Source organism: Haliaeetus albicilla, chromosome 26 (genome assembly GCF_947461875.1).
Source record: "Haliaeetus albicilla chromosome 26, bHalAlb1.1, whole genome shotgun sequence".
NCBI lineage: Eukaryota > Metazoa > Chordata > Aves > Accipitriformes > Accipitridae > Haliaeetus > Haliaeetus albicilla.
In genome coordinates this window covers 10,312,202-10,335,975 of record NC_091508.1, presented here as the reverse complement: position 1 = coordinate 10,335,975, position 23,774 = coordinate 10,312,202, and the positions used below count along the sequence as shown (strand labels likewise).

The 23,774-nt window shown below is 56.2% G+C and overlaps 2 protein-coding genes across 4 annotated transcripts in view; one reads left to right on the top strand and one right to left on the bottom strand.

The window, feature by feature from the left end:
- Positions 1-299: 299 nt before the first annotated feature.
- Positions 300-12,966, bottom strand: SAPCD2 (suppressor APC domain containing 2). 3 transcript variants are annotated; one of them, XM_069771465.1, is made up of 6 exons: positions 12,518-12,966; positions 7,680-7,813; positions 3,808-3,954; positions 3,278-3,379; positions 2,615-2,728; positions 300-2,184 (listed from the first exon to the last, which is right to left on the bottom strand). In XM_069771465.1, the coding sequence occupies exons 1-6, from the start codon at positions 12,921-12,923 to the stop codon at positions 2,056-2,058; spliced, it is 1,032 nt and encodes a 343-aa protein (XP_069627566.1). In that variant the 5' UTR covers positions 12,924-12,966; the 3' UTR covers positions 300-2,055. The 3 variants fall into 3 exon arrangements, with proteins under 3 accessions (XP_069627566.1, XP_069627568.1, XP_069627569.1); XM_069771467.1 differs by lacking the exon at positions 3,278-3,379; XM_069771468.1 differs by lacking the exon at positions 3,808-3,954.
- A 5,855-nt stretch (positions 12,967-18,821) lies between these two features.
- UAP1L1 (UDP-N-acetylglucosamine pyrophosphorylase 1 like 1) overlaps positions 18,822-23,774 on the top strand; it is a 17,280-nt gene continuing 12,327 nt past the window's right edge. Inside the window, exon 1 of the mRNA XM_069771464.1 lies at positions 18,822-19,141. Within this exon, the coding sequence (XP_069627565.1) occupies positions 18,865-19,141 (277 nt within the window). The 5' untranslated portion in view covers positions 18,822-18,864. The remainder of the gene's footprint in view (positions 19,142-23,774) is intronic.

The window sequence follows — 23,774 nt, the reverse complement described above, 5'->3', positions numbered from 1 at the left end:
CAGCACAGCTTCTGGAGAAGCAGCCAGATGAAGCTACAAGCACTGGAAGGGGTGCAGGTGGCTTCATGACCCCATCCCACAGCAGCGAGGAGAGACTGGGGGCTCCCCAGCCCCAGAGCACAGGGAAGCCCAGAGGGGAGGAGAACATGGCCTGGAGCAGAGACCCCCTAGGCTCCTTGTGCTCAGGCTGTGGTTGTGCAAACTCAGCTCACCCCACATCCCATGGGACAGGACAGTCAGGAACTTCAAGCCTTGCAGCAGTAGATGGGCTGATTTAGGCAGAAAGACAGAAGGATAAATTAAATAGTTCACCCCACTTTATTATCCCTACAGACAGGTGACCCTCCTCATAAAGAGGGTCACTTTTAATTAAACCTCAGGCAAAACACCTGGCACTGGACACCAGAGGTGGCATCATGAAAGAGGTGGCAGGCACTGATGGCCAGGAAACAACTAAAACCCTACTCCTGCAGATAGGGGACACAACTAGCCATAGCCTTGCTCCTCCTCCTCCCTCTCCCTGGGACTCTGCCAATCCCCACTCCCACACAGGGCAGCAGGCACAAGGGTAGAGCAGGGATTCATGCCTTGCAGTGAGCTTCAGGTGAAGATCAGCCTCAAAGAGAGGAGCTGGATGGGACAGATAGCACTGGACAGATAAAAGCAGGAGTAAGAAGGGAATTGGGCTGTATGGTGCCCAGCCCACGGCAGGGCAGGTCCAGCACCTTCTGCCCAGCACAGTGCATTGTGCCATGGCATCATGCCAGGAAACTCAGAGCATGAAACAACGCTGGAGAGAAAGGTCTTGGTCTTGGAGTTACAGAGGGCCAGGCCTGTGCTACATGGGGGTTCACAATGATCTTCTATGAAAGTACCATAAATACCAAGTACCAAACCACAGTGGAAGACATCATTCAGCTCAAGCACCATCACTGAGCTGGGTGGGAAGGAAGAGGTATTCTGAGATGCACGTGGGTCTAACAGGACCCATGCTTAGACCACCACCGCCACCCCAAGAGACCTGGAGAGGGGTGCAGTTCATACTCAGGATGTCACCCCGGTGAGCCAGCTTCCACCACCAGGACAGGCAAAGCTGCCATTTCTCCCCTTGGAGATGTGCAAAGAAAAGAGCCCATCAGCCTCCACTCCATCATCCACATTCAGTTAAATACAAAACCTTGTCCTAAAGCCCCTCTGTGCAATCAGGCTTGTGTTAGCATCCTTATACTATAAAACATCACATCTCCTTTTGAAGTCATCATGAAAAAAATATAAGCCCGGCAGTCATAAAAAAAACATTTGCCAGGTCAAGCCAAATAAAGGGATGTAGAGGTGTCTGCCTCAATCTGCAAACAGCCTGAAAAAGCAGCTCAAAGGTACAGGCTACCTCGTTTGGGTCTGTGGCTCATTAACTACAGGAGCCTGCAGACATGTAAACAGCAACTATGGCATCACTACCGCAAACTGGAAAGAGGGATTACCCCAGAAGGACCACCAGCTCAGGCACTGCTCTGGCCCAATGTCACTGTCAGGCAGAACTCAGGCAGCAGAGAGGGGCCAGGCATGTCCCATTGGAATTTCAATCTTGTCCTCTGACAGGGGGACAAGCAGGGGACAGGCCATTCTTCAACAGCCAGGCTTGCCTGGAGATGCCAGCTGGAGTGTTGAAGATGGATCATCTTTTTCTGAGAGCACCCAAAATTCAGCTCAAGTCAGGCCAAGGGCACAGCAGCTCCCCCCTGCGCTGGCAGCATGGGCAGCAGCTGTTTCCCCCAGTACGTTGGGGATCACGGGGCTGCGGTACAGTCCCTGCAGTCCGTTTAGAGACAGAAAAGGAGCAGCTTGAGAGCAGCATGGCTGGAAAGCCCAGCAGTAGGAGCAGTGCTCCCCCAGCAGGGTTGGGGAAATACCTTCCTGGCTACCTCCTGCAGAGATGCCACCAGCAGCTCCAGACCTCTAGATATGATACCTGGAGCAACAGGTGCAATGGGTTTTGGGCAAGAATCCCACAAAACCCCCGGGGAAGCTCAAGGATGGGGAGCGGGGAGATGGGCACTAGATGAAGGTGGAGTCCAGCTGGCTCGTTTCATGGTTATTGTGGGCGCGAGCCTCAAAGAGCTGCTTGATCAGGGCAGATTTCTCCTGCTCCAACTGGGTGATGCGTTCACTCTTGTCTGTCACCTCCTGCACAGGACAGAGGAGGAAAATGCTGCTCAGAGGAGGAAAGCACTGGCATTTGCTGCGCTGCGGGTGCTGGGATGCAAACCACAGCAGTGAGCCCGGCCCTGGCAGGGGCATCATCGGTGCCCCTTCCCCAGCAGCCCTGCTCGCAGACCCCAGCTGCAGTGTCTGCACCCTCTTGGGACCTGCATTTGTCACAGTCTTTTCTCTCTGGCAGGGATGCCCCATCCCTGCCCACAGACCCTCACCCAGCAAACAGCTGGACACAGCTGTGGGACGGAGGGTCTCCAGGTGCAGCCCACATGCCCTTTTCTGGGATGACCAAGGTTGGCCAAGCTGAAGGAACGCTTTCCACTGTCCCGTATTCGTTCCCCAACTCCAACCCTCCCAGCCCCCCCAGAAGGGGATCTCCTTCCCCTGTATCCTCACTCACCTTGGTGAGAAGCCGGTTTTGCTCCTTCAGCATGATGATGGCTTGCTGGGAACCTGCTGAGGCTGGGGACACCACAGGGCCCAGCCTGCTCAGAGCTGAGGAAGGGTTTGCTGGCTGAAGAGAAGATGAAGGGAAGGGATGAGACATTAAGCCTCCTTCCTGGTGGCCCTCCCCAGCGTTCCTCCAAGGCCAGAAGCTGTTTCAGTGGCACATGGGAAACTGAGAGAAGCCCAGCACAGGATTAAGATCCCAGCACAGGCCATTACAGTGTCTCCAGCAAGGCAAGCAGAGGTGGGGAGCATTCCTGCCAGTGTGCCCAGCTCCTGCCAGGAGCCCGGCAGGACAGCCAGCTCTGAGAGGGCTGACTCAGCACCTCGGCAGGATGGTTTCCTTATTCACTTGACAATGGCTACACCTTTCTGGGGATCTCCTTTAGTCCCCCAGATGCCTTGAGCATTCTCCAGCCCAGCTTGGGACCAGCTGTGCTGTCCTCTTGGCCGCCCCCCACCCCCTATCTTGCCCACAGAGCGAAGTCACCTCCACAGAGCCCAGGGGAACTCTGGCAGCTCCGATCTCAGCCCAGCCACCAGCATGGGGGGGGGCGGACAGGATGGGTCCCAAGCTCATGCAGACAACCACAAGCTGCTAATCTGCAGCTCTCACCTTGCCAGCGGTGGAAAGGAGGTCACCCAGGCAGCGGTTCACCTCCTGCAGCTTGGGGACCAGGCGTCCCAGGCGGCTCTGGCCGCCCTCAGGGAGGAAGTCCTGGGGGACAGGGAGGAAGAAGAGGCTGGGGGTTACCATGGGCTGGTCAGTAGTTACAGCAGGTATGTAGCAAACCAGAACCCCAGAGGCACCTGCTAGACTCTACACAGCTGATACTACTTGAGCAGCATCTGCCCATCCTGGTGTAGGCTAACAAGCCATTGCATTCAAAACACATTAGTCGCTCCCAAACACCCACACTACCATTTCAAATCTTACCAACTACTGAATATGTTGTTTGTGTGACTGGCTGTCTAATCCTACTCCCAGAACCCCATTAAAACAGTTATGGTGCATTTTGTATCATTTCTGTATAACCACCTGGCTGACCAGGTCCAGCCAAGTCCCAGGCTGGTTCTCCAAACCCACAGAACAGCCCCAGACCCTCCCAAGCAGATGGGCACCCCAAGAACAAGCCCCAAACTCACAGCACTGGTTTTGTTCTTCCCCAGGAGCCTCTGGCGTTCCTGCATGAACTGGATGTGCTGGTGGTACCACTCCCGGGTGCGCTCTACCAGCTCTAAACCCTGCAGCAGGAAATCCTTCTCCTGTTCCAGTTCCTTCATGTGCTTCAGCTGCAGGACAGAGCGTGCAGATGTCACCCCCTCCCCACCAAGGCCTTGTCAAGCCCCAGGAGCTGGTTTCTTCACGAGGCGTGGAGGCATATGGATACAGGCAGGGGTCTCAGCCCCTCTCCCCATGAAAAGCCTCAGGAACAGGATGATGGCTGCTGCCTGATGCTGCTTTGGAGGAATAGTTCTACGATTTGGGAGAACAACTGAAGGAGGTGAAGGACAGTCAGGCCACCTCCACCCTCCTGCTCCCCACTGCAGAAGCAGGTTTCTCTGCCTCATATTTCTCCAGGGACACAGCAAGAGCAGGGCCTGCAGCCACTCCCCGAATTCCCCCAAGGCTGCAAGCATCAGCCAACAGCACAAACACACACAGCTTTCGGCTAGCAGCAAGCAGCGGAGCTAAATGTGCAGACTGGAAGCCAGGAGAAAACCTGCAGCCCTGTTTCCCCACTGCTCCACTCCCTGCTCTGCTTTACCCCGAGGCACCTCCGAGCTGAGCAGAGCACAGCATACTTTTCTGCTGAGCATCTCTGCCAGTCTTTCAGGTGCAAGCATCAGCATCACCTGGAGAGGGATGTGGGGACCTTTATGTGCCTGGAGAGCTGCTAGGAGGGTGCCTGGGGCTCCTGCCCCCAGACCAGCCCCCTGGCAAAAGCAGAGGGGACCCTGCGAGTCACAGCACAGCCAAGGCTCCTGCAGGGCAGGTGGCTAAGCCCCTCCATCAACAGCACAGCTGGAGCAGCAGTCTGTGCCCCAGGGGACAGGGGATCCCCTGCTCTGCTGCCACCTTCTTCTGCTGCCCCTCAGCATTTTGCTACCACCAGCAATCAGGTGGCAAGGGAAGAGGGGACATGCCTGGGGAACAGAGCGACCGGTGCAGCGATCCTTTCATCAGCCCTCACCCAGTGAGCCCAGGGCTCCCACTCCCCTTCTCCCGTGCCATGCCGGTCTGGTCCCCCAGCTCCTGCCCCCTGTCCCCATGCCAAGAGCACAGGGAGCTGCCTGCCTTGCTGCCTCTGCCTTCTCTGCCACAACACAGCCTGGCCTCCACTGCCCATGGCACAGACCAGGCTCCAGGAGAGTCTCCTCCCAGCACCAGTGGGACTTCGATCACCCAGAAACTTGCTGGATGCTCAGGAACCTCTCCTGCTGCTTTGGAGAGCATCTGGAGGGGGATGATTCAGCTGTGACCCTGAACAGATCCCCACTCCCATGGACAAGTGAGACCATACAAAGACCTTCTTCAGGCTGCCAGTGCCTCCCCATCCCCACTGCCAGGCCTAAAGCCTCCCAACTGCCCCACGCCAGCCACCCTTTACGCCAGGGCTTCTCTTGCTCCTGCTGCTCCTGGAAATACTGTTTGCAACACGACAACCCCCCCCCCCCCACATGCTTGGATGGACAGACCAAAGTGGACATACCCACAAGAAGAAGCGCAGAGCCTTGGTGCTACACAGGCTGTTGCTGAGGGGCATGAAGAAGGTGCTGTATGTGGCAAGGACTCCCACCCAGCTCGGGCTGCAGCCTGCGACCGCCTGGCCTGCCCTGGTCCCAACAGGCTTGCTGGCCAGCACAGTGACCGGAGGAAGAGGCAGCATCCCACAGAGCGGTGGGACATCACCAGCTCTGCTGGGTGCAGGGACAGATGGCATCTCACTAAGGATGGGATGCTCTGGAGGCAGAGGCAGCTTCTGGGGCAGGAGGATGACAGAGCACTGCTGCTACCTGGGGTAGAAGGGGAGGGGACAGTGCCATACCCTGGTCTGCCCACAAATGAAAGCACTCAGCCTCTCACAGAAGGTCTCGTCCCAGCTAACCCCTGTGGCCATGGGGAAATCAGGCCAATCGATGATGGACTGGCTGAAAAACACCAGCTGAGCAGACACCAGCTGCAGTGCTGCAAAGGGTCCTGGGGCTGCAGCACAACCCCCACACTCCTGCTTTGCTGCTGCTCAGGATAACCAGTCCTGGTGCACCCCGGGGATGCAGGATGGATATCAGTGCTCCCATCCCCCCCTGGGCTTTAGGCAAATTAGCCTAATCACAGCTGAGTGCCTTGTCTGTGCAGGGGAGCGGGGGTGTGTGTGTGTGTGGTGCTACCATCCTCCCAGCATCAGCCAGGAGGTGACAGCACCACCCTGCACAGGGATTCGGTCCTTGCTGGATTCAAACCTGCTCCAACTCTCTCTGTATGCTCAGAAGTGGGATTAGTACCCAAAGGCTCCTGCTGGGGTGCTAGGAAAGGCTTCTCACCTGCAGGACAGGGACAGACATCCCTTCTCCGGGGAGAGGAGCACACTAAAGGCAGTGCAGCACTCAGGTACATGGGGAGGGGGGGGAAAAAAGGCAGAAGACCTCCTTCCCACCACCCCCACAACAACTTGGGGAAACAGAGGCAAGGGCAACACAAGCTCAGAGCCAGAGCACTTATGGCAGAGCTGGAAACAAACCCCAGCTCTCAGCAAGACACGTTGGCCACCAGCCCCTCCTCACCAGTACCAGGCAGGACCTTGAGCCCATGGAGTGATGGGCTCCAGCCTGGAGCTGCACACACAGGGAAGAGCCTTGCCAGGGAACGAGGGACCTTCCCCTCTCTGAAACAGCAACTCTCAACCACCAAAACTCTGAGAATCAGAGACCCCATCCCCAGATGCACACATCTACATTTATTACTCCTTGCCAGCACCTCTCAGCAGAGACCCCCTCAGCCCAAGAGCACTCCAACCCCTTGCATGGCTGCAAGCCCAGCAAACCATGTGTGCACAACTCCCCCCTCCCCAGGCCAGGCACTGGAGAATGTTATGTCACCCAAGGCCAGCATCACGCTGTAATCTCTGCTGCCCGCACCACCAGTCAGCCCAGCTGGGCTCAGGGAGCCAGGTGACATCAGGGTATGAGGAGTGGAAGTGCAGAGGTGACAGTCACAGCCTCAGCAGCAGCATCAACACTGGCCAGAGCTTGTCCTGCCAATCACGCATCCTACAGGCTGGGTCCTGGCTCTCTTCCCAGGAAAATTTAGTTTGAGCTTGTGGGCAACATGCCCAGGCAGCTCCTCCATCCCACTTGGGAGCAGCGCAGATCCCTTCATCCAGGCAATCTGTTCCAAGCCTCTCCACTCAGGGATAGAGCAAGGGGAGCAGATCCCTCCATCCCAGGCTACCCAGCTAAATTCCGTGCTGATTTCTCTGAATTACTGGCAAAAAGTCTCTCAGCAGCCAGGAAGATCAGCATGTTGAGCCCTGACCTACAGAGAACATCTGGCAAGAGACACAGCCTGGCACCAGCGCAGAGGGTACCTGACCTTCACTGGAGTGCTTGAAAGGCCCAGATACCCACCTGCTCCTACACCTACATGTTTGCCTTTCCCTGCCCAAGTTTTTGCCCACGGGGAAGGCACCCATGCAGTCAAATGCTGGCTCTGTGGGCTGACCCCACCCCAGGGGAAGGCAGGGGAACACATACCTCCTCCCTATCCAGCACGATTTGGGACAGAAAGCACCTTGTAAGTAACAGCAAGACCTCCATGTACATCAACAGAGCTTTATATCCAAAATACCAGGATCTGCCCAACACCCTACAGGTGGGACCCACCACACGCAGGGTGGGCAGGGGGAAGCCACAGCCCAAACAGAGCTGATGTCAGTGGTAAGGGACCCCTGCAATCCACTTTTCCCTAGGGACCGCAGGCCCATTCGCTGGAGCCCATGGCTGGGCTGTTCCCTTACCATGCTGAAGTCCACACCGTTGGTGATGGTGTGTCTCCGGTGTTCTGCACGTCCTCTCTGATGCCTCCGAGCGTCCCCAGCCCCTGGATGGCTGCCATCTCCCTGGGACTGCCCAGCAGCCTTAGCCTCACCACCTGCAACAGAGGAAAGCATGAGGCCACCAGCCACTTGCAACAAAAATCTCCCCATAGCTACTTCTATGGGACTATCTGCCAGGTGGTCTTGCAAACAGATGTTGCAGGGAGCAGCTGAGCAAAGCACCAGCCTGAGCACCTGCTCACATCTTTGTATGGGCAGGGCAGGCTTCAGCAATGATTTATCTGGCTGTGCCAGGCTGGCAACAGTCCTTCATGGTCACCTGCAAAAAGCAGGCAGCTTCCAGGGAATGCTGTTTCAGTCCTGGCACAGGCAATTAAACCATTAGTGATATTGCCTACCCTTGTCCCGCCTCATGGGACCCCTGGCTTCCGCTCAGGTGGCACAAGCTCTGCCAGGAACCCAACCCCTCCTGAAGGCAGCTCCTGCTTGGTCATGCAGATGTGCTCCCCAAAACCCCGTGCCTGTGGTCTAAGCATAGAGTAAATCAGGCTGTACGTTTTCCAAAATTTTATTAAAATCCCAACATCCTATCTTACAAAAGACTGATCTGCTACAAACACATGATGCTGGTGCAAATCCATGCATAACCTATTTTTGCAGATTAAGTTCATACTGGCAGGTTTTAGGTGCATCAGACACCTCCTGCCTGTACGCCAAAGCAGGTATTGGCTGGGCACCTGCAGTAAAGTCAGTACAAGCCCCGCACCGCCTGCCCTGGCAAACTCACCAGAAACACAGCCCTGCAGCCATGGCCAAGCCAGCTCACGTCTCTGCTTCTGGCCAAGCTGGCAGAGCACCGCCCTGCCACCCCAAACCGCGGCGCCAGGACAGCCAAGGGTGCAGCCAGCACCCTCCCCAGACGTGCCCGGGCAGCAAACCTGCTGTACCTCCCTTCTTGCCCTGTGTTCTTGCAGCTCACCCCGCTCCCTGCACACAGATTTCCTTGAGAGTTTCTTTCCCAACCCAGCTTTCAAACAAGAGCAGCATGGAGGTAAGCAAGCAAAGGCAGGCAGTGAGGCAATGGGGGAAAACATCTCCTCCTTGGGATCGCTCATCACGTACCTGCCAGGCACCCCCACCCACTGCCACATCCTTCTCTCACGGGCTGGGCACATGCCAGCTCCCAGACGCCAGAGCTGCCTGGCACAGGTCTAGCATGTTCCCTGCTGTGTAGGCATGAAGGGCTGTGAGTGCCAGGACAGGGTCCATAGCATTGCCTGGGCTGGCACATTGCTGCCCACTGCTCCACATGTCTCCTCGGCTAAGCACATGGACATGATGGAAGAGGGATATGGGGCAAGAGAAGGCAGCCATGGCTGCAGGAGCCACCCTTCACCTTGAGGACAATGAGGTCTGGGAGAGCTGCACCATACCGGGGCTGCCTGCGCTGCCACATTTCCACCTGTTCAGCAACAGGAGCTGGACTCAGGCTCAGGGGGCAGCAGGCAATGCTACACAAGCACCTCGCTCAGCCTGTCACTTTGTGTCACTGGGGAAAGAAGGCACCATGGCATGGGAAAAATCCTCCTTCTGGTCCATCATGGCATCCCGCTTCTCCTACCAGGAAGTGCTCTGGTGTAGACAGGTCTCCAGCATGTCAATAAACACAAAGTCTTTGATATCACCCATTCATCTGTTTTGCTAACTGTCTTTGGTTTCATACACCCATATCTACCTGGGAGGAACCCAGCAAGACTGGTGCAACCATGCATATGTTCTCCTAGCAGACCTGCAGCACATCCTGCCTGGGAAGCTGAGGAACAGCCCCAAAACCAAGGGCAGCTTCAATAGGCAGAATCCCAAAGCAAAGCCAGAAGCACCTCTGGGAAGAGCTGCAGGGTAGAAACAAGATGTTAAAAAGGCTTTCACTGCTGTTACTTGGAAGTGCCAGGCTGAGCTGAGCTGAACCGAACCTGTGGTAAGAAGGTGCTCCCTGGTCAAACAACTGAGCTCTGTGCACCTGAGCTGGCAATGTAGTGGCTAAAACAGGACCCCTGCTAATAGCTGGGAGCAGTTTTTAGGCAAAGAGCAGGCCCAGCTCACCAGAGGTGGAAGAGGTCTTGCCATAGATATGGGATGGCCTCCTCCCTCCCAGAGCCCCTCCAGCCAGAGCAAGTGCCCAGGATGGAGCAGACACCTCATGGTTGTTTTACACATTTACATACCTGTCCTTAGCAATGGCCCAGACAATAACAGGTACCTACGAACCATCCCCTCCTTCCTGCTGGGGCCACCAGCTCTCCAGGCAGCTGCTAGAGCCAGGCCACCTGAGCAGCAAAGGCAAGCACTGTGCTGGGGAGGAGGCAGTGACCAGGGCCACCACAGACCTCCTGGGCAAGGCACTTTCTGCTCTGTGTCTTAACTTCCCCAGACCTCAGCTCTCAGGGAAACCACAAGGGTAAAACCCTCAACACCAAGATGGTCAGACGCTGCTGTGACAGGCCACCTAGGCACCAGTGGTAGGGAAGCCATCACGGTGACTTCCCTGCCCAGTGACTTCTCCAATATCAGCCTCACCATCCTTGTGCCCAGCAGATGCTGTTGGCTCCCCAGAGACTGCAGCTGGTACCCAGCAGCGGCTCATGGGCTGCCCCAGCACCGCTGGGCTGCTTAGAGCTTCTGAGAAGCTGGAAGGTGACTCTTGAGCAGGGACTTCTTCAGAAGCACTTCTGCCCATATGCTAACGGAGGTTAGCAGGGAAGAGGGGACAGAAGCACTGTCCCACTGGCTCACTGCACTCCTGGATGCACCAGGAGGATCACCTGGCCACAACCTCTGCCATCTTGCCATGTTTTGCATCAAAATCACCTCTAACACATGCGGATGCCCCCTGGACCAGAAAGTAGAGCTAGGGTGGCATCCTGTGAGCACCTCCTTCCCCCAAAACACAGACAGGGGCAGTTTCCTCAGACTCTTTACTGGTACACCATCTTGCTGCACTTGGTTGGGTTCTTACAGAAGCTACCTCATGCAGCTGGAGGCTCAGAGCAGCCTTGAGCCCAAATGACATAATCTTCATGGAGACAGGGCTTCCTGGACCCACAGGCAGCTCTCAGCACCTAGGACATTTCTCCACAGCGAGAAACAGCAGTGTCCTGCCACGGCAGTGCCCAACTCCCTAGCAGCCACTTGATGAGAATATCTACCCATTCAACCACAGCCTGGGAAACCCTCCACAGTAGAAGGGAGCACTGGGCAGCTGTGCAGGATCTGGAGCTAAAAGAGATAGAATAACTCTGAGTTACAACATTTGCTAAGCTGCAGAATCAACCCAAAATTCAGGCTTGTTGCCAGAACACAGCCCTGCACTGTGGGAAGCTGGCAGCAAGGGCTGAAGCACTAACCCTGCCCGCAGGCTCCAGACATCAGTGTAACATCAGCCTATAATGGAAAGATCTTCAGCAACCAGAAAGTTGCTGTAGCCATCTGCTCGCTCCTTTCCAGGGCAGAGCTTTCAATTTGCTCTTTATTTACCAAGCAGGATTTTTTTTCAGGTTTTTCCAGATTTACACCCTTGACGATAGCAGAGCTAGCCTGCTTAATAATGTTCCCCTAGATGAAGCTCCAGTGATTAGTCTGGAGGCAAAATGGAAAGCAGAGAACCTCAGCCATGGTTAAAGTTTCTTCTCCACCCAGCAGAAGAAGGGACTGGGAAGGAACGGGTGGGAAGGGAAAGGCAAGCCAGCCCAACTTTCCCAAGATAGAGGAAGTCATCATGCTCAAGTGTTGCAATAACAAACACCAGCTCCTCACACAGACCTTTGTGTCCATAGATCTCAAAGCACTTCACAAATCTAGATAAAGATTACCTACACCAGGTAAGCCCAGAAGCCTGGTTTCCTTATAACATCTACTGACTAGCAACAGATGAGATGCCAGTGAAATAGTCTCCCCCTTGCCGAGGTCAGCGTGCCACCCAGGTATGGGGACCCTGGCAGACCCAGCATGGGGACCCCTGCTCCCAAGGAAGGGGCAGAGTCCACAGGGACCTGCTGGTGAGCTCTGCAGACAGAGCCTGGCCACCCAGGCAGCGCTTGGGGACAGCAAAGCACATCTCCCTGATCCCACTTTCCCACTTAATTATTTATTATTGTAAATAATGCTGCCGAATTATCCAAATGAAAAAGTTGGATTAGGTTTTGCTATTTTTTTTGTCCAGAATGTGGATGAAATCATGAACCAAGCCTTTCTGAGAGGGCACACCAACAGCATGGAGCCCACCCCAGCACACAGCGGCTCCGTGGCCACAGCTCTCGCTCCGGCGAAGCTGCTCGTTTCTTGGAGACCCCAGGGCCCAGTGACTCACCAAGATGACCAGCTGCATCACCCACCCCCGGAGGAACGCCACCGACAAGCTTCGCACCAGGGGACAACCACGGCCACATTATGGCAAAGTCCTTAATTCTCCCTGTCACGGCTATAAACAACCAAGCACCCACGCCAGGAGAGGTGTGAAGGGACGCACAAACCTGGGACGGCACACGGAGCTGCTTTACCCGCAGCTTGGATCACGGCCCACCCAAGCCAAAATTACCACCGGCAGTCACTTTTCCGGGGTTTTACCTCAGGCCTGCGGGAAGAGCTTGCTGCTTGTTTAAGGCCGGCGGAGGAAACGGCTCTGCACTGCCCGAGCACCGGAGCAAGCCGCAGGGTCCCAGCCCGCCCTACCTCGCTCGAGTCTCTGACCCGCACCGAGCCGGGCACGTTCCGACCCCCCCAGCCCGGCCCCGCTGGCTCACCGCGGCCGCGGGGCTGGCTGGGCCCCGGTTCCCGCTGCCCGCTGCTCTTCCCGCGCCGCTCCTCGGCACAGCGCGGGCTCGCCGGCTTCTCCACGCTCCGCCGCCCGCCGCCGCCGCTCTCCACCGCGGGCTCAGCACCGGGCAGGGCAGCACGCAGCCCCAGGACGAAGCGTTCGAAGGTGAGGTACCCGCTGGCCGGTGCCGCGCGCCTCAACCCCTCCATCACCCCGGCGGGCAGCTCCCGGGCTTCCGCTCCCCGCCAGCGGGACTCGATCTCCCGTAGGTGCACGTAACCCCGCCGCCGGTCATCCAGGATATCGAAAAGAGTCCGCAGGCTCTGCAGGAAAACCCGGGGAAGACCCTCGGTACCGGCGGGGAGCGACCGGTCGCCGCGCTCCGGGGCCATCACCACCACCGCCGCCGCCGCTCCCGAGCGTTACTCGCTGCTCCGGCCCCCGCGCTCCTATTGGGTGGTGGTGGGAAGCCCCGCGCTCTCATTGGTTGGTGGCGGTCGGTCGCTCTGGCTACTGGCTGAGGGGGAGGACGGCGGTTTGAGTTCCACGCGGCGCCCGCCCCGCTTTCGGCCGGGGCGGGGGGTGGGAGCGGTGGATCCCGGTCCCTCCGGAGGAGGAGGGACCGGGACCCGCCGCTTCCCCCCCTCCTCCCCACCGCCCCGGCCGAGTGCGAGGCAGGGTCAGGCAGGTGTCTCCTCCATCCCACCGCCATCCGAGACCCTCCAGCCTCGGTAACGGCTCCGTGACCCCCGCCCGCGAAGAGCCGCGCTGGCTGGTGTCCATTCACCAGGCACAAATCCTCCTTTCCCGCAGCGCAGACACGTACCCGCTGCTCCCGCAGCTGCAAATCTTATTTTACCGGTAGAACTTAGGGCACCACTGCCTGTGCCCAAATGCAATGGGTGCTTCTGCTGCCGGTGGTAATAAATAGCTTCAGACAGTGGGATTTTTGCACCTCAGAGACACTGTAAACTTGCAGAAAGGAAAGCAGCTCTCTTTTTAAGCAGATACCTGAAGACCTTACACCCCTAAAGACTCCAGAGCAAACGTGATTAGTGAACAGCAACAAAAAAACCCCAAACCCAAACATGGTGTTCGCTCTCACTGCCAGCTTTGCAAATGCAGCCAAGAAGTGTCAGTCCAGCTTCTCACCTAGGCAGCATTCCCCCAGGATAGGGACGTATGGCTCTTTTGCGTCAGCATGGAGAGGTCCTGTGTGCTTGACTTGCCTGGTGCCACGGGGGAAGTGAGTGTTTATGGTGGGAATTGAGTCTGGGCATCCCAGTGCAGCCAAGTGGGAATTGAGTCTGGGCATCCCAGTGCAGCCAGCAGGAGCTGGGGTAGGGGCCCAAAGGAACCATGGGCACAGACAAAGGAGGAAAAAATATATCAGTGCTGACAAATGTGAGAGAAACAGGTTTTGGATCATATCTCTTATAAACTTATTATGAACTGGCATTGTTAGGAGAATGGGTTTCTCTCTACTGAAATTTGCTGTGTCTGTTAGATCCAACAGCATGTTAGCCCTTGTGAAAGGCACTGCCCTCCTCTGCAAACTCTCTTTGTCAGATGGTGCATTGCAACACAGCAGACTGCAAAGCCCTGGTGTCATGATTCCCATGTCACAGGCACCACGACTCACTTGAGGGACCCTGGGCAGCCATGTACTGGCACCTCCAGAGCCGAGCCCCCATCCTGGTTTGATGCTCATGATGCTGAGAGAAGAAGCGTCAGGGAGCGAGCGCGCTGGAGAAGGGTGATGGCCAGAAAGGGTGATGAGCCACTGTCTGGGTGCCCAGGGCGTGAGGCTGCCTGTGCCACAGACATCTCCCTGTGCCACGGACAGCCCCCTATGCCGGGGACACCTCCCTCTGCCACAGACATCTCCCTGTGCCCTGTGCCAGGGGTGATTTCCTTTAGCTCTGAGCTGACTTCAAAGGGACAGGGTGGAAGATGCTTGGTCCTCAAGCCTTCCCATCCACATGGCCCTTCCTGTGCTCCCCTTGCCATCAGCTTCCCTGTCTGAGCCAGACTCTGGGTGCCTTCAGCACCTTAGTCCTACTTCTTGGCTTCTCAGCCCATTCTTGCCACTCCTCCATGGAGTTTCTTAGCCTTGTCAGACCCAGGCTGTCAGGTAAATCACAGCAGCCTCTGGAGACCCTCACTGGGCTTTCCTCTGTTAATGACCTGCTATGGCTGGTCTCCTCTGTGCTATGGCTGGGCTGTTCACAGCCTGCTTTTCTTTAAACCATTTCTTTTCACAAATTTCGCAGACTTGTCCTACCTGTTTTGAGATATCTGCTTGCCTTAGCCATGTTTGACTGAACAGGTTCACACCTGCATAGGATACAGGGAGGATACAGGGAGAAGGAACTGGTGCATCACCCCTCCCCTTTCTGCTCCAGAAACAAGGCAGTGAATGTGACACTGTTCAGCTCTGGTAGCATCAGCACATAGGCTGTTTTGCTCAGCAAAGTCTAGCTAAATCTGCAGGAAAATGAGTTTTTCTCTAGGTTCCTCCCACATCTCTGGGCTTGCTGGAACAGCCAGGAATAATAGGGGGAATTCAAATTGACCTTAATGTCTCTTGTCCAATTTCCCTGCCTGGCAGGTCTGTCCCACCAGGAAAGCAATCGAGATACCAGAAACAATTCCTGGACTTGACTGTCTGATGGTTCAGCTGAAATACTCTTGCTCCTCCATGTGGAGCTTTCTGCTCCGGCAACAGGGAGCTGGGACACAACTGCCCAGTGCAGTCACTATGCTTTCCATACCAAAGTGCCCGCAAGAGGCTGCGGTGAGACAGGCCAAAGTTTCCATCCTCCACCGTGGCTGGGTGAATGAGGTTAGGGAGATTTTGAAAATTCTTGGAAAAGGCTTTTTGGGGTTTTGTTTGAAGAGTTTATCTTGGGGCCAGCCCAGGCTCTTCTGACTGACAGAGCCATCTTTGTTTTTTTTAATATAAACAACATAGTTATTCAGTTCTTCCTCCAAGGTACTGGGAAGCACCAGCTGCCATTCAAACCTGGCCCAACCCATCTCTCATTGCTGGCCTGCAGGCACTGGCAGTGACACTCATGGCTCTGGTGTGGTGGCACCCAACATACCATTGCCCCTTTCTGGGGAGGGCACAGGGTGTCTGATGTCCCCTGGAAGTCTGGTGGCAGGCCAGCATGTCCCACCAACCAGCGTTGCCACCCCTGGGAGGAGAGGTTGCACTAGCCACACCAAAACCCCAGCAGGGCACTGGGGGAACAGGGTGCTGGTGGTGCAGACTAAGGCACCTTCCTGCATGACACTGACCATCTATGGGTGATGCTGTGTGACTGTGGCAGTAGATTAAGCCCCATGCTGGCTTCAGCAGCACATAGGTGTTCACATGTGAATCCTGACTCTGCAGAGGACAGACACATGGTGACTGCAGCCATGAGGTTGTTTCCTGATGACTGTGTTCATGCAGATGCTGTGAGCCTCTGCTGCTGGGTTCTCCTGGAGGAGAGCAAGGTCTGGTGGGGAACCAGCCGCATGTCTGTGGGCTCAGTGCCTGCATGCTGCTGCCTGGCATGCAGACCAGCCGGCATGGCGCAGCCCACCTCTACATATTGCACTGCAGGCCAAAACAGTGCCGCATCCGAAGTGGGTTGGTCCCTGACCAGTGCAGGTTACCAGACCATACCTAGGAATGGTTGGTCGGGGCTTGGTTAAAACCAGACCAGGACCTGTGCGAACAACAGTCCAAATGCCAAGTTCTGGTGCTCCCCATCACCGTCATTAAGTGCCATTGGTGTTAACCCCTTCTTTCAGCCCCAAAGCTGAGGGGGTGCAGGGAATCACTTCCAGTGGGGTACCGAAGTGTCAACCCAGAAATGCATCTGTCTCCAGGAAACCTCTGGGAAGAGGCTAAAAATGGCAAGGGGAGTGTGGTCAGAGAGAAGCAGCAGATTTTCCCTTAGGGAGGACTATCATGTTTGATCTTCCCAGCTCTGAGTTGCCATTGTGTTTTCCACCTTGCTGCTCATGGGGCCTCTTGTGGACATGCTTTGTTTGCTTTGGAGGGGGCCAGGCGCTTCCCACAAAGTTACTTTTCTTTCCTCCAGACTGTTTTTTCCCGTCCGAGGGCAAGCAACCAGGAAGTCTGATGGCTGCCTGGCGGCTTGCCGGCTGTCACGAGGGCTGGGAGAAGGGCAGCAGGCGGGAAGCTAAAATAAGCTGTTCAGCAGGGTGGTGGTTTTGTTTGTTCGCTCTGCGACGTGCCTGGGTCCACAGAGCAAGAACTTGTGTTGGTAGGAAATGGCAGTCACTCATGTCCAGTCTTACCCCCCCGGCCCCTCCACTGACAAGGTCTCAGCACAACGAGTTTAAATGTAGGGAATCATCTGGGGCTTAAATGGAAATGCGATAGATGCTGCAAGGCCTCTGATTAGAATCCATCTAGCAATTGCTCTGTCCTATTATAAATTCCACTCTGCTGTGGCCGATGAAGCCAGCTATCACAGGAGCAGCGTCTAACAGTCACGCCACAGCCATAAACTACCCAGCCTTTCATCTTATTCAGGGAAAGGCTGTAACACCGCATTTGTTTGGGAAACATATCGGTGGATATGTGATATATTGAAGCCTGAAGCAGGGCCCTAAAAATAAGCAGCTCTGCCTCTCTCCTGGTAGCATATCTTACCCTGATGGAGCAGTGTTTGACGTCTGTCTGCTTTCAGGTGCTGGAGCTTTTTTAATGTTGAATTTCCTGTTCCACCTGCGTGTTTGTGTTTCATTTGGCCCAAGTGTACCTCCTTCCTGCTCTCTCAGGTTGTCCTGCCTGATATATCTGATCCAACCTGCCATTGTTTTTATTGCTTTACAGAAGAAAATTTCTACCCACATGGGTGCGATGGGTTGTGGAATCAGCTCAGGGGACTCTGTAGCAGGAGAAACCTGTTCTGCGGGATGGCTGGATTTGGGGGGTGGGAGCACATTCACCAGCAGCAGCATGATTCGCTGTGATTCTTCCAGGAGAACCGACATCCCACAGCTACAAGATCCCATGGCTATGTGCTGGGGTTCCTTCAAGGCAAGGCAGCAAGGGCTGTCCGAGTTCTGCAGGAAAAGGCAGGGCTGGATTTAAAAGTTGGATCTGACACAGCCTTTTCTGATGAATAAGGGTCAATGGTTATGCAGGCATCATGTGTGTGGAAAGACCTGCACCCATTCACACACCAGGCAGGCAGGGAATGCAGCTACGGCAGGGAGAGATTTTGTGTAAATGGGAGCAGAGCAAGTTTTTGAAACCCCAAGATTCTGCCTGAGCAGGAGCTGTGTGGAGTCACATAAAATAGGAAACAGAGTGTGAAACAGAAGCTTTGACAACTGTCAGGGATTCTTCCTGACCTGACCGTCACATCCTGATGGGGTCCAGCTCCCCAGACTCTGGTCACATGCAGGGAGGTAGCTGTGTCTGAGCAGCTGCCTGTCTGTCTGTCCATCTTCTCATCTCCTTCTGCCCATCTGGGCTCTGACTGCAGGCAGGATGCCAGAGACAGGCCAATGGCTGGGACAGGGAGTTAGTGCCAGGCTGCCCAGCGGCAGGAGTCAACTGAATGTACCAGGGTCTCGAGAGCAGGAGCGTAGGACTTTGCACTGTCCCACTCTTGGCAGCCCGTGACCCCAGTGGGGGCGGCAGAGGACGCTGGCTCGCCATGTGCCTTCTGACACCTCGTCACTGGCCCAGCCTTGGGCTTCGGGTTTTTGTGTCTAGTCACTTTGCTGCCGGTGCTGCATCTCTGATGGGAAGCGGGACTTGTGAGCCGGGGGGCCTGACCCTGCAGCAGGCATCACAGCTGGCATGGGGCGGGATCCACCTACCAGCCTGCTGTGCTGAAGTGGCCCCAAGAGCTCTTCCATCTGCAACCGCGGGCGCAAGGAGAGGTGTGAGGCTTTCCCGCGTTCCGAGGTCCCAGCGCCAACGGCCCCGGGGGCCCCATCAGATACCCTCTCAGCAGCCGAACGAACGGCGCGGCCCAATGCAGAAAGGCGCCCTGGCCGGGTGCCACCTGCCGCGCCCGCACGAGGCTGTGGGCTGTGAATTCGGCCGAGGGCAGCCGGTCTCGCAGGTCAGGGCAGCGGGGCAGGGCCCCCGCGGTGGCAGAGGACGGCGGGGTCCTGCGGGCCCGAGGGAGGAGCCGAACGCGGGAGGCGCACGTCGCACCGGGTGAGAGCGCGGGGCCGAGCGGGCGGCGGGCCGCCGGCTGCGGCTCCGGGGGGCGGGGCAGCGGCTCCGGGAGGCGGCCCCGCCCCTCGGGCTCGGCCCCGCCGGCGGGCAGAGGCCGGCGGCGCGGCGGCATGGCGCCGCCCGAGGAGGCGCGGGCGCGGCTGGCGCGGTGCGGGCAGAGCCACCTGCTGCGCTTCTGGGCCGAGCTGGGCCCGGCGCAGCGCGCGGCGCTGCTGGCGGCGCTGCCGCCGGGCCTGGGCGAGCACTGCCGGCTGGCGGCGGCTGCCGGGGCCCGCCAGCGGGAGCCGGCGGAGCGCCTGGACGGCCGGATGGAGCCGCTCCCCGGCCGGCTGCTGGGCAGCGCCCGCCGCAGCGGCCCCGCTGCGCTGGAGCGCTGGGAGGCGGAAGGTGAGCAGGGCGAGGGGCCGCCCGCGCCGTCCCGGGGCTGGGAGGGGGGTGCCCGGGGCTCTGGCCCTCGATGCGCCCCTCCGGCCCTCGCCCCTTCCGCCCGGGGGCCCCGGAGGGCGGCTGGGGCGAGGGCTGGAGCGGGGGTCGCGGGGGCGTCCGTCCCGGCGCTCCCGGCGGGTTGCTCGGCGCGGCCCTCCTGCGGGTCGGTGCCAAAGGCATCGAGCCTTGTCCTAAAAGCCAGCCGACGCGGCCTTATAAACCGACGGAGCGTGGCCCGGCGCCAGGGGGAACGGGCCAGGCCGGCTGGATCCGGCCCTTGGCCGCGGCCCTGCCCCGCTGCGAGGCGCGGGGCGGGCCGGGCGCGTCCCGGCCGCATCCCGCAGAGCCTCGACCGACGCGGAGACCGGGGCTGTTCCCGGCGGGATCCCCGGGGCAGAGCCCCGTGCCCTGCGGTGTCACCTTGCGGCTGGCAGCCGTCAGCCTGCGGAGCGGCACCGTGTCTTGTCGGGGGGTTTGGTTTCGGGCAGAGGGGAGGTGAGCCCAAGCCAAGAGTGACGGCGAGGCTGGCAGGGTGGGGAGAGATTTGGGGCTATTTGGGGCCCTGGGAGCCGGCAGCCGGCTGCCTGGGGTGCGGCAGGGGCTGTGGAGGCGCTTTGGGGCCAAGATGTTGAATTTTCACTCTTAGCTTTTAAATGCAGCGGGTGAGGCTGGGGGGTGTGTGGTGGCGGGACACGGGCTAACGCTGTGCCTCGCCGGTGGAGGTGAAGTCACCGGGGAGGGTGGGAGCAGAGAGTTTGAGTTGCTGCCAAAATAGTAGGGAGCTGCGTCGGGGCACGCGGGCGATCTCCCAGAGTACTTAAGGATGCGAAGGCAGGTGTTGTGCTGGCGGGCCTGTCCAGGCTGTGCCATGCGCGGTGCAGGAGGGAGGTGGGGTCTGGGAGCAGAGCAGGTGGGTAGTGTGGAAGAAGCCCAGGAAGGCCCAGCATCCAGGTTTTTTGGAGGCCGGTAGATGCTGCTGGCTTTCCCTGGTCACCCCATGGGCGTGTGAAAGATGGGGGTGTGATGGGGGAGGCAGTGGCTGGATGTGGGGTGCTCTATTTATTTACAGAGGTTCAGATGTGTCTCCCCTCCTTCTTTATAAAATGTAACAGCACTGTTAAAAAATAATCATAACAAAAAAAGGAAGCCAGAAAAAAACAGCTGTGGTCGGAGAGACGCTTGCCTACGTTGTGACAAGTGTGCGCACAGCCTTGACCTAAACCTGCCAGCAAAGAGGTGGGGATGGGTGGGCAGGGGAGTAAAAATTTCCAAACAAAAGCAAAAATAGAAGCGGCAGGGTCACAGGGCAGAGGAGCTTTTCTGCCATGTCACACTCAGCTGCTGGGGCTGAGCGGTGACAGAGGGAGCAGGAGGAAACTGGTGACCCAGGGGCCACATGTGCTTGATCCAGCCAGGGTTTCCACCAGCTGTGCTCGCATGTCCAGCCAAACAGAGGAGGGTGTCAGCACTCGGCTGGCACCACGGTGGCCACCCAGATGTAACGGATGGAATGGTGGTTGCTACCTCTTGCTTGAGAGTGTTGCGGTAAGGAGGAAGGGAACCCATGGATTCTAGAGGCAGATGGGTCTATGTCAGGGCTGCGCAGTTAAATTAACAATTTTACCAAACTAGGTCCTTTGTCTTCTGCCCTGCCAGGCCAGTGAGGAGCTGGCATATCTGCATTGTGCCACCATCTGCAGCAGGGAAGGGAAGGCAAACTGCGCAGGGCTGGCCTTGCTTGCTGTGAGCAATGCTTGCAGGAGTCCAGAAGGTCTGGTGTGTTTGGGACCACCGGCACCGTGCACAAATCACCTGTCCCTGAAGTCCGGATGGCCCTGAGCCGCATCAGTCCTGCAGGCAGCGTTTATTAATTTCTACCAGAAGAGGGGGACATGGTTCTTCTGATTCCCTTTGGCTTGTTAATGCTGGAGATGGGAATCAGCCCTTGTTTTTTTTCCCTGGGGGAGGGCAATCAGGAGTGAGACTTTGTGCTGCTGAACCGGGGCAGCAGTGGTGTGCCATGTGTCCCTGTGGACATGGCCTCATCCTTGGGAGTGTCTTTGTGCCCCTGCATGGCATTCCAAGTGGAGCCAATGTCGTCAGTGCAGGCTTTGCAGGGATTGTGGGTCCCTGAGGGGATGCAGGGTCCAAAAGGCTCTTGTTTCCAGTGAGCTGCTTCTGGTGTTGAGCTGGATGAGAGCAGAGTGAGCAGTCCCAACCCACTGCCCGATGTCCCCAAGGCTGCACAGCTGATACAGCCCTTGGCTGCAGGGTTGGGGTCACCCCTGAGCTGAGCTCATCTGTGCTCTGTCCACAGGTGTCCGAGTTCCCAGCAGCTCCCACCTGCAGTGTGTCCTCTGCAAAGACCGAACAGCTGAAATGATGTCTCCTCCTTTCCCCTTCCCCCTTTTTTGTGATAAAAAAATGATGGTTAAAAGAACCAGGCAACTGTGTCTTGTAAACACCCAAGATATTTTTTTAATACTTAAAAAAAATTAGTTAATAGTTTAAAAAAAATAAATATCATTCTTATTGTCACTGAGATGACAAAACCTAGCCGGGTCAGATTTGCTTTCATATCTTAAACAAAAACATTAAACACAAAAATGTGATCGCATTTTCTAGGCAGCCTTAGGGATCATGGTATAAATCAAGCACAGACGCATTTACATTCTGTAAATGTTTTATTAATGAAATCTAAGTCTTGGGCATGGGCCGCAGTGTAGCTCCCATTTCATCAGAGGGTTTGATGAGCCATTCTGGTTATTTGACTGCCCTGCAGAATTGAGGATTTGGGATTTTTTTGCTTTATTCTTCTCTTGCTGATTGCTGTTGTAATCAGGCTGATGCACCCGTTCTGCAGGAGAATTCAGTCTGTTCTTGCAAAATCAGTCTGTTCTTCCTGCAAAATCTATTTTTGTTTTTTTACTTTCTATGCAGAATAAGACTTACTGCAGCATTAGTGGGTATCTAACAGCCAACACATCTTCCTTTTTTTGTTTGGTTGAGCTGTTTCTATTTCATATGCTGCAGAAGATAAGGTGGATGTTTTTTTAAGAGGGATAAATATTTCCATTTACTGCAGGAATGTGCAGCAAGATGAGTCAGTTGTTATGAACTTCAGTCATAAACATTAGTAGTTTTACAGTTGGGAAGTGAGAGCAGACCTACTTACTCAGATTTTTTGGGGATACTTGTTTTCATAGCGACCTAAGATCAGAAACTTGGAAAAACTCTGTGGTAGTTGTAGGGTTGCACTGTGAATACTGGGAATGCCATAAATGGTGGGACAGGGAGTCCCCTTGCTGGGTCGTTCATGTGTGCCGTGGTCAGCCCTCTCCTGGGAATATGGCCCCATCAGTCTGCTGGATTTTGGGAAGCGAATGACACTGATGTTATCAGTGGTATTGCTTTGGACTCAGGTTCATCCTGCTTAGGTCGAGGTTTCAGTCCCCTCAGTGAGAGGCCCCTCTGGGAGGTGGGTGTTAGATGCCAAATCACCCTTGGGCAGATCCCACCCTCTCGTCACTGCATGGAAAACTTCTGAGAACCGCCAACTCCTCTGGGACATGCCCGTTTCAGTGGGGTGATGCCAGCCCTGGCACCCTTGAGTTGTGGCCAAGGATCGCAGCCACTTGTGCTGGATGGTGCACAACAAAGTTGGGCCTCACAGGCTTTTCCGATACAGCATGTGCTCCAGACCTTCATGTGAGTGATGCCCCTTGGTCACAGTCTATTGCTGTGCATAAACCTCTAATCTGAGATCAGTGGGATGTGGTCTGTTGCATCAGGACCAGAGTGTGCATGTCAGTGTGAGCCCGGTGGTGCCATGGTGGGGATGGAGTGGGGCGAGTGCCTGACTTGGTCCGCTGGTGGATGAATCTCAGTTGCATCCCAAAGCAGTACCCCCTGTGCTGCAGCAACTGAGACCAGCAAATGCTGAGTTCAGACCTCAGACAGCTTTGTTTTAAATTAATGTGAAATACTTTAGCTCAAGCTGTTTCAGTTCTAGATTATTTAGGGTTTTTAAATGTTTTTATTGCCCATTTGAAACAGAACAGCTTGCAAGTGTCCTGCAGGGGAACTTTTTTAGATTTTTTTTTTCTTCTTTTTTTCTCCCCCCCGCCCCCATAAATTCTTCCCTCAATTTTTCTTTTTCCACTGGGACATTTTGGGTCAGGTTTGGTGGAAGGAGCCCGCCAGCCTGGCACAGTGCTGCTCCGGTACTGCCCTGCTCACATATGCGAGGCCAAGCAGAGAAGCACTCCCTGCCCCAGCCCTGCAGTAAGGCAAGGCTTAGGTAAGGATGAGTACTAATGACTACTCGGCTTTGGAGCACGGGGGAGTGCTGTGTGGATGGAGGCAGTTGATGGAGGTAGGCAATGAATGTGTTGCAGCTGCACTGTGACTCAGTGCCTCGCTCTGCCTGGTTGGTGTTATCCATGCAGAATCCCTACCTGGAGCAGTCCTGAGTAGGATGTGGCTGGGTACTTTGATTTTACTAACCTTGTGCCCTAGCCTTGGACTGAAGTTGAAAGCTGTTCAGATCTTCAGAGAGCTTCAGGTTTGCTTTCTTGGGGGACTGCTGGCCTTC

Coding starts and splice junctions, on each gene's coding strand:
- SAPCD2 (XM_069771465.1), bottom strand. CDS start 12,923: ATGGCCCCGGAGCGCGGCGACCGGTCGCTCCCCGCCGGTACCGAGGGT. Junction 3,955..7,679: donor ACGGTGTGGACTTCAGCATG/GTAAGGGAACAG, acceptor TCTGTCCTGCAG/CTGAAGCACATGAAGGAACT. Junction 2,185..2,614: donor AAAACCGGCTTCTCACCAAG/GTGAGTGAGGAT, acceptor TGTCCTGTGCAG/GAGGTGACAGACAAGAGTGA.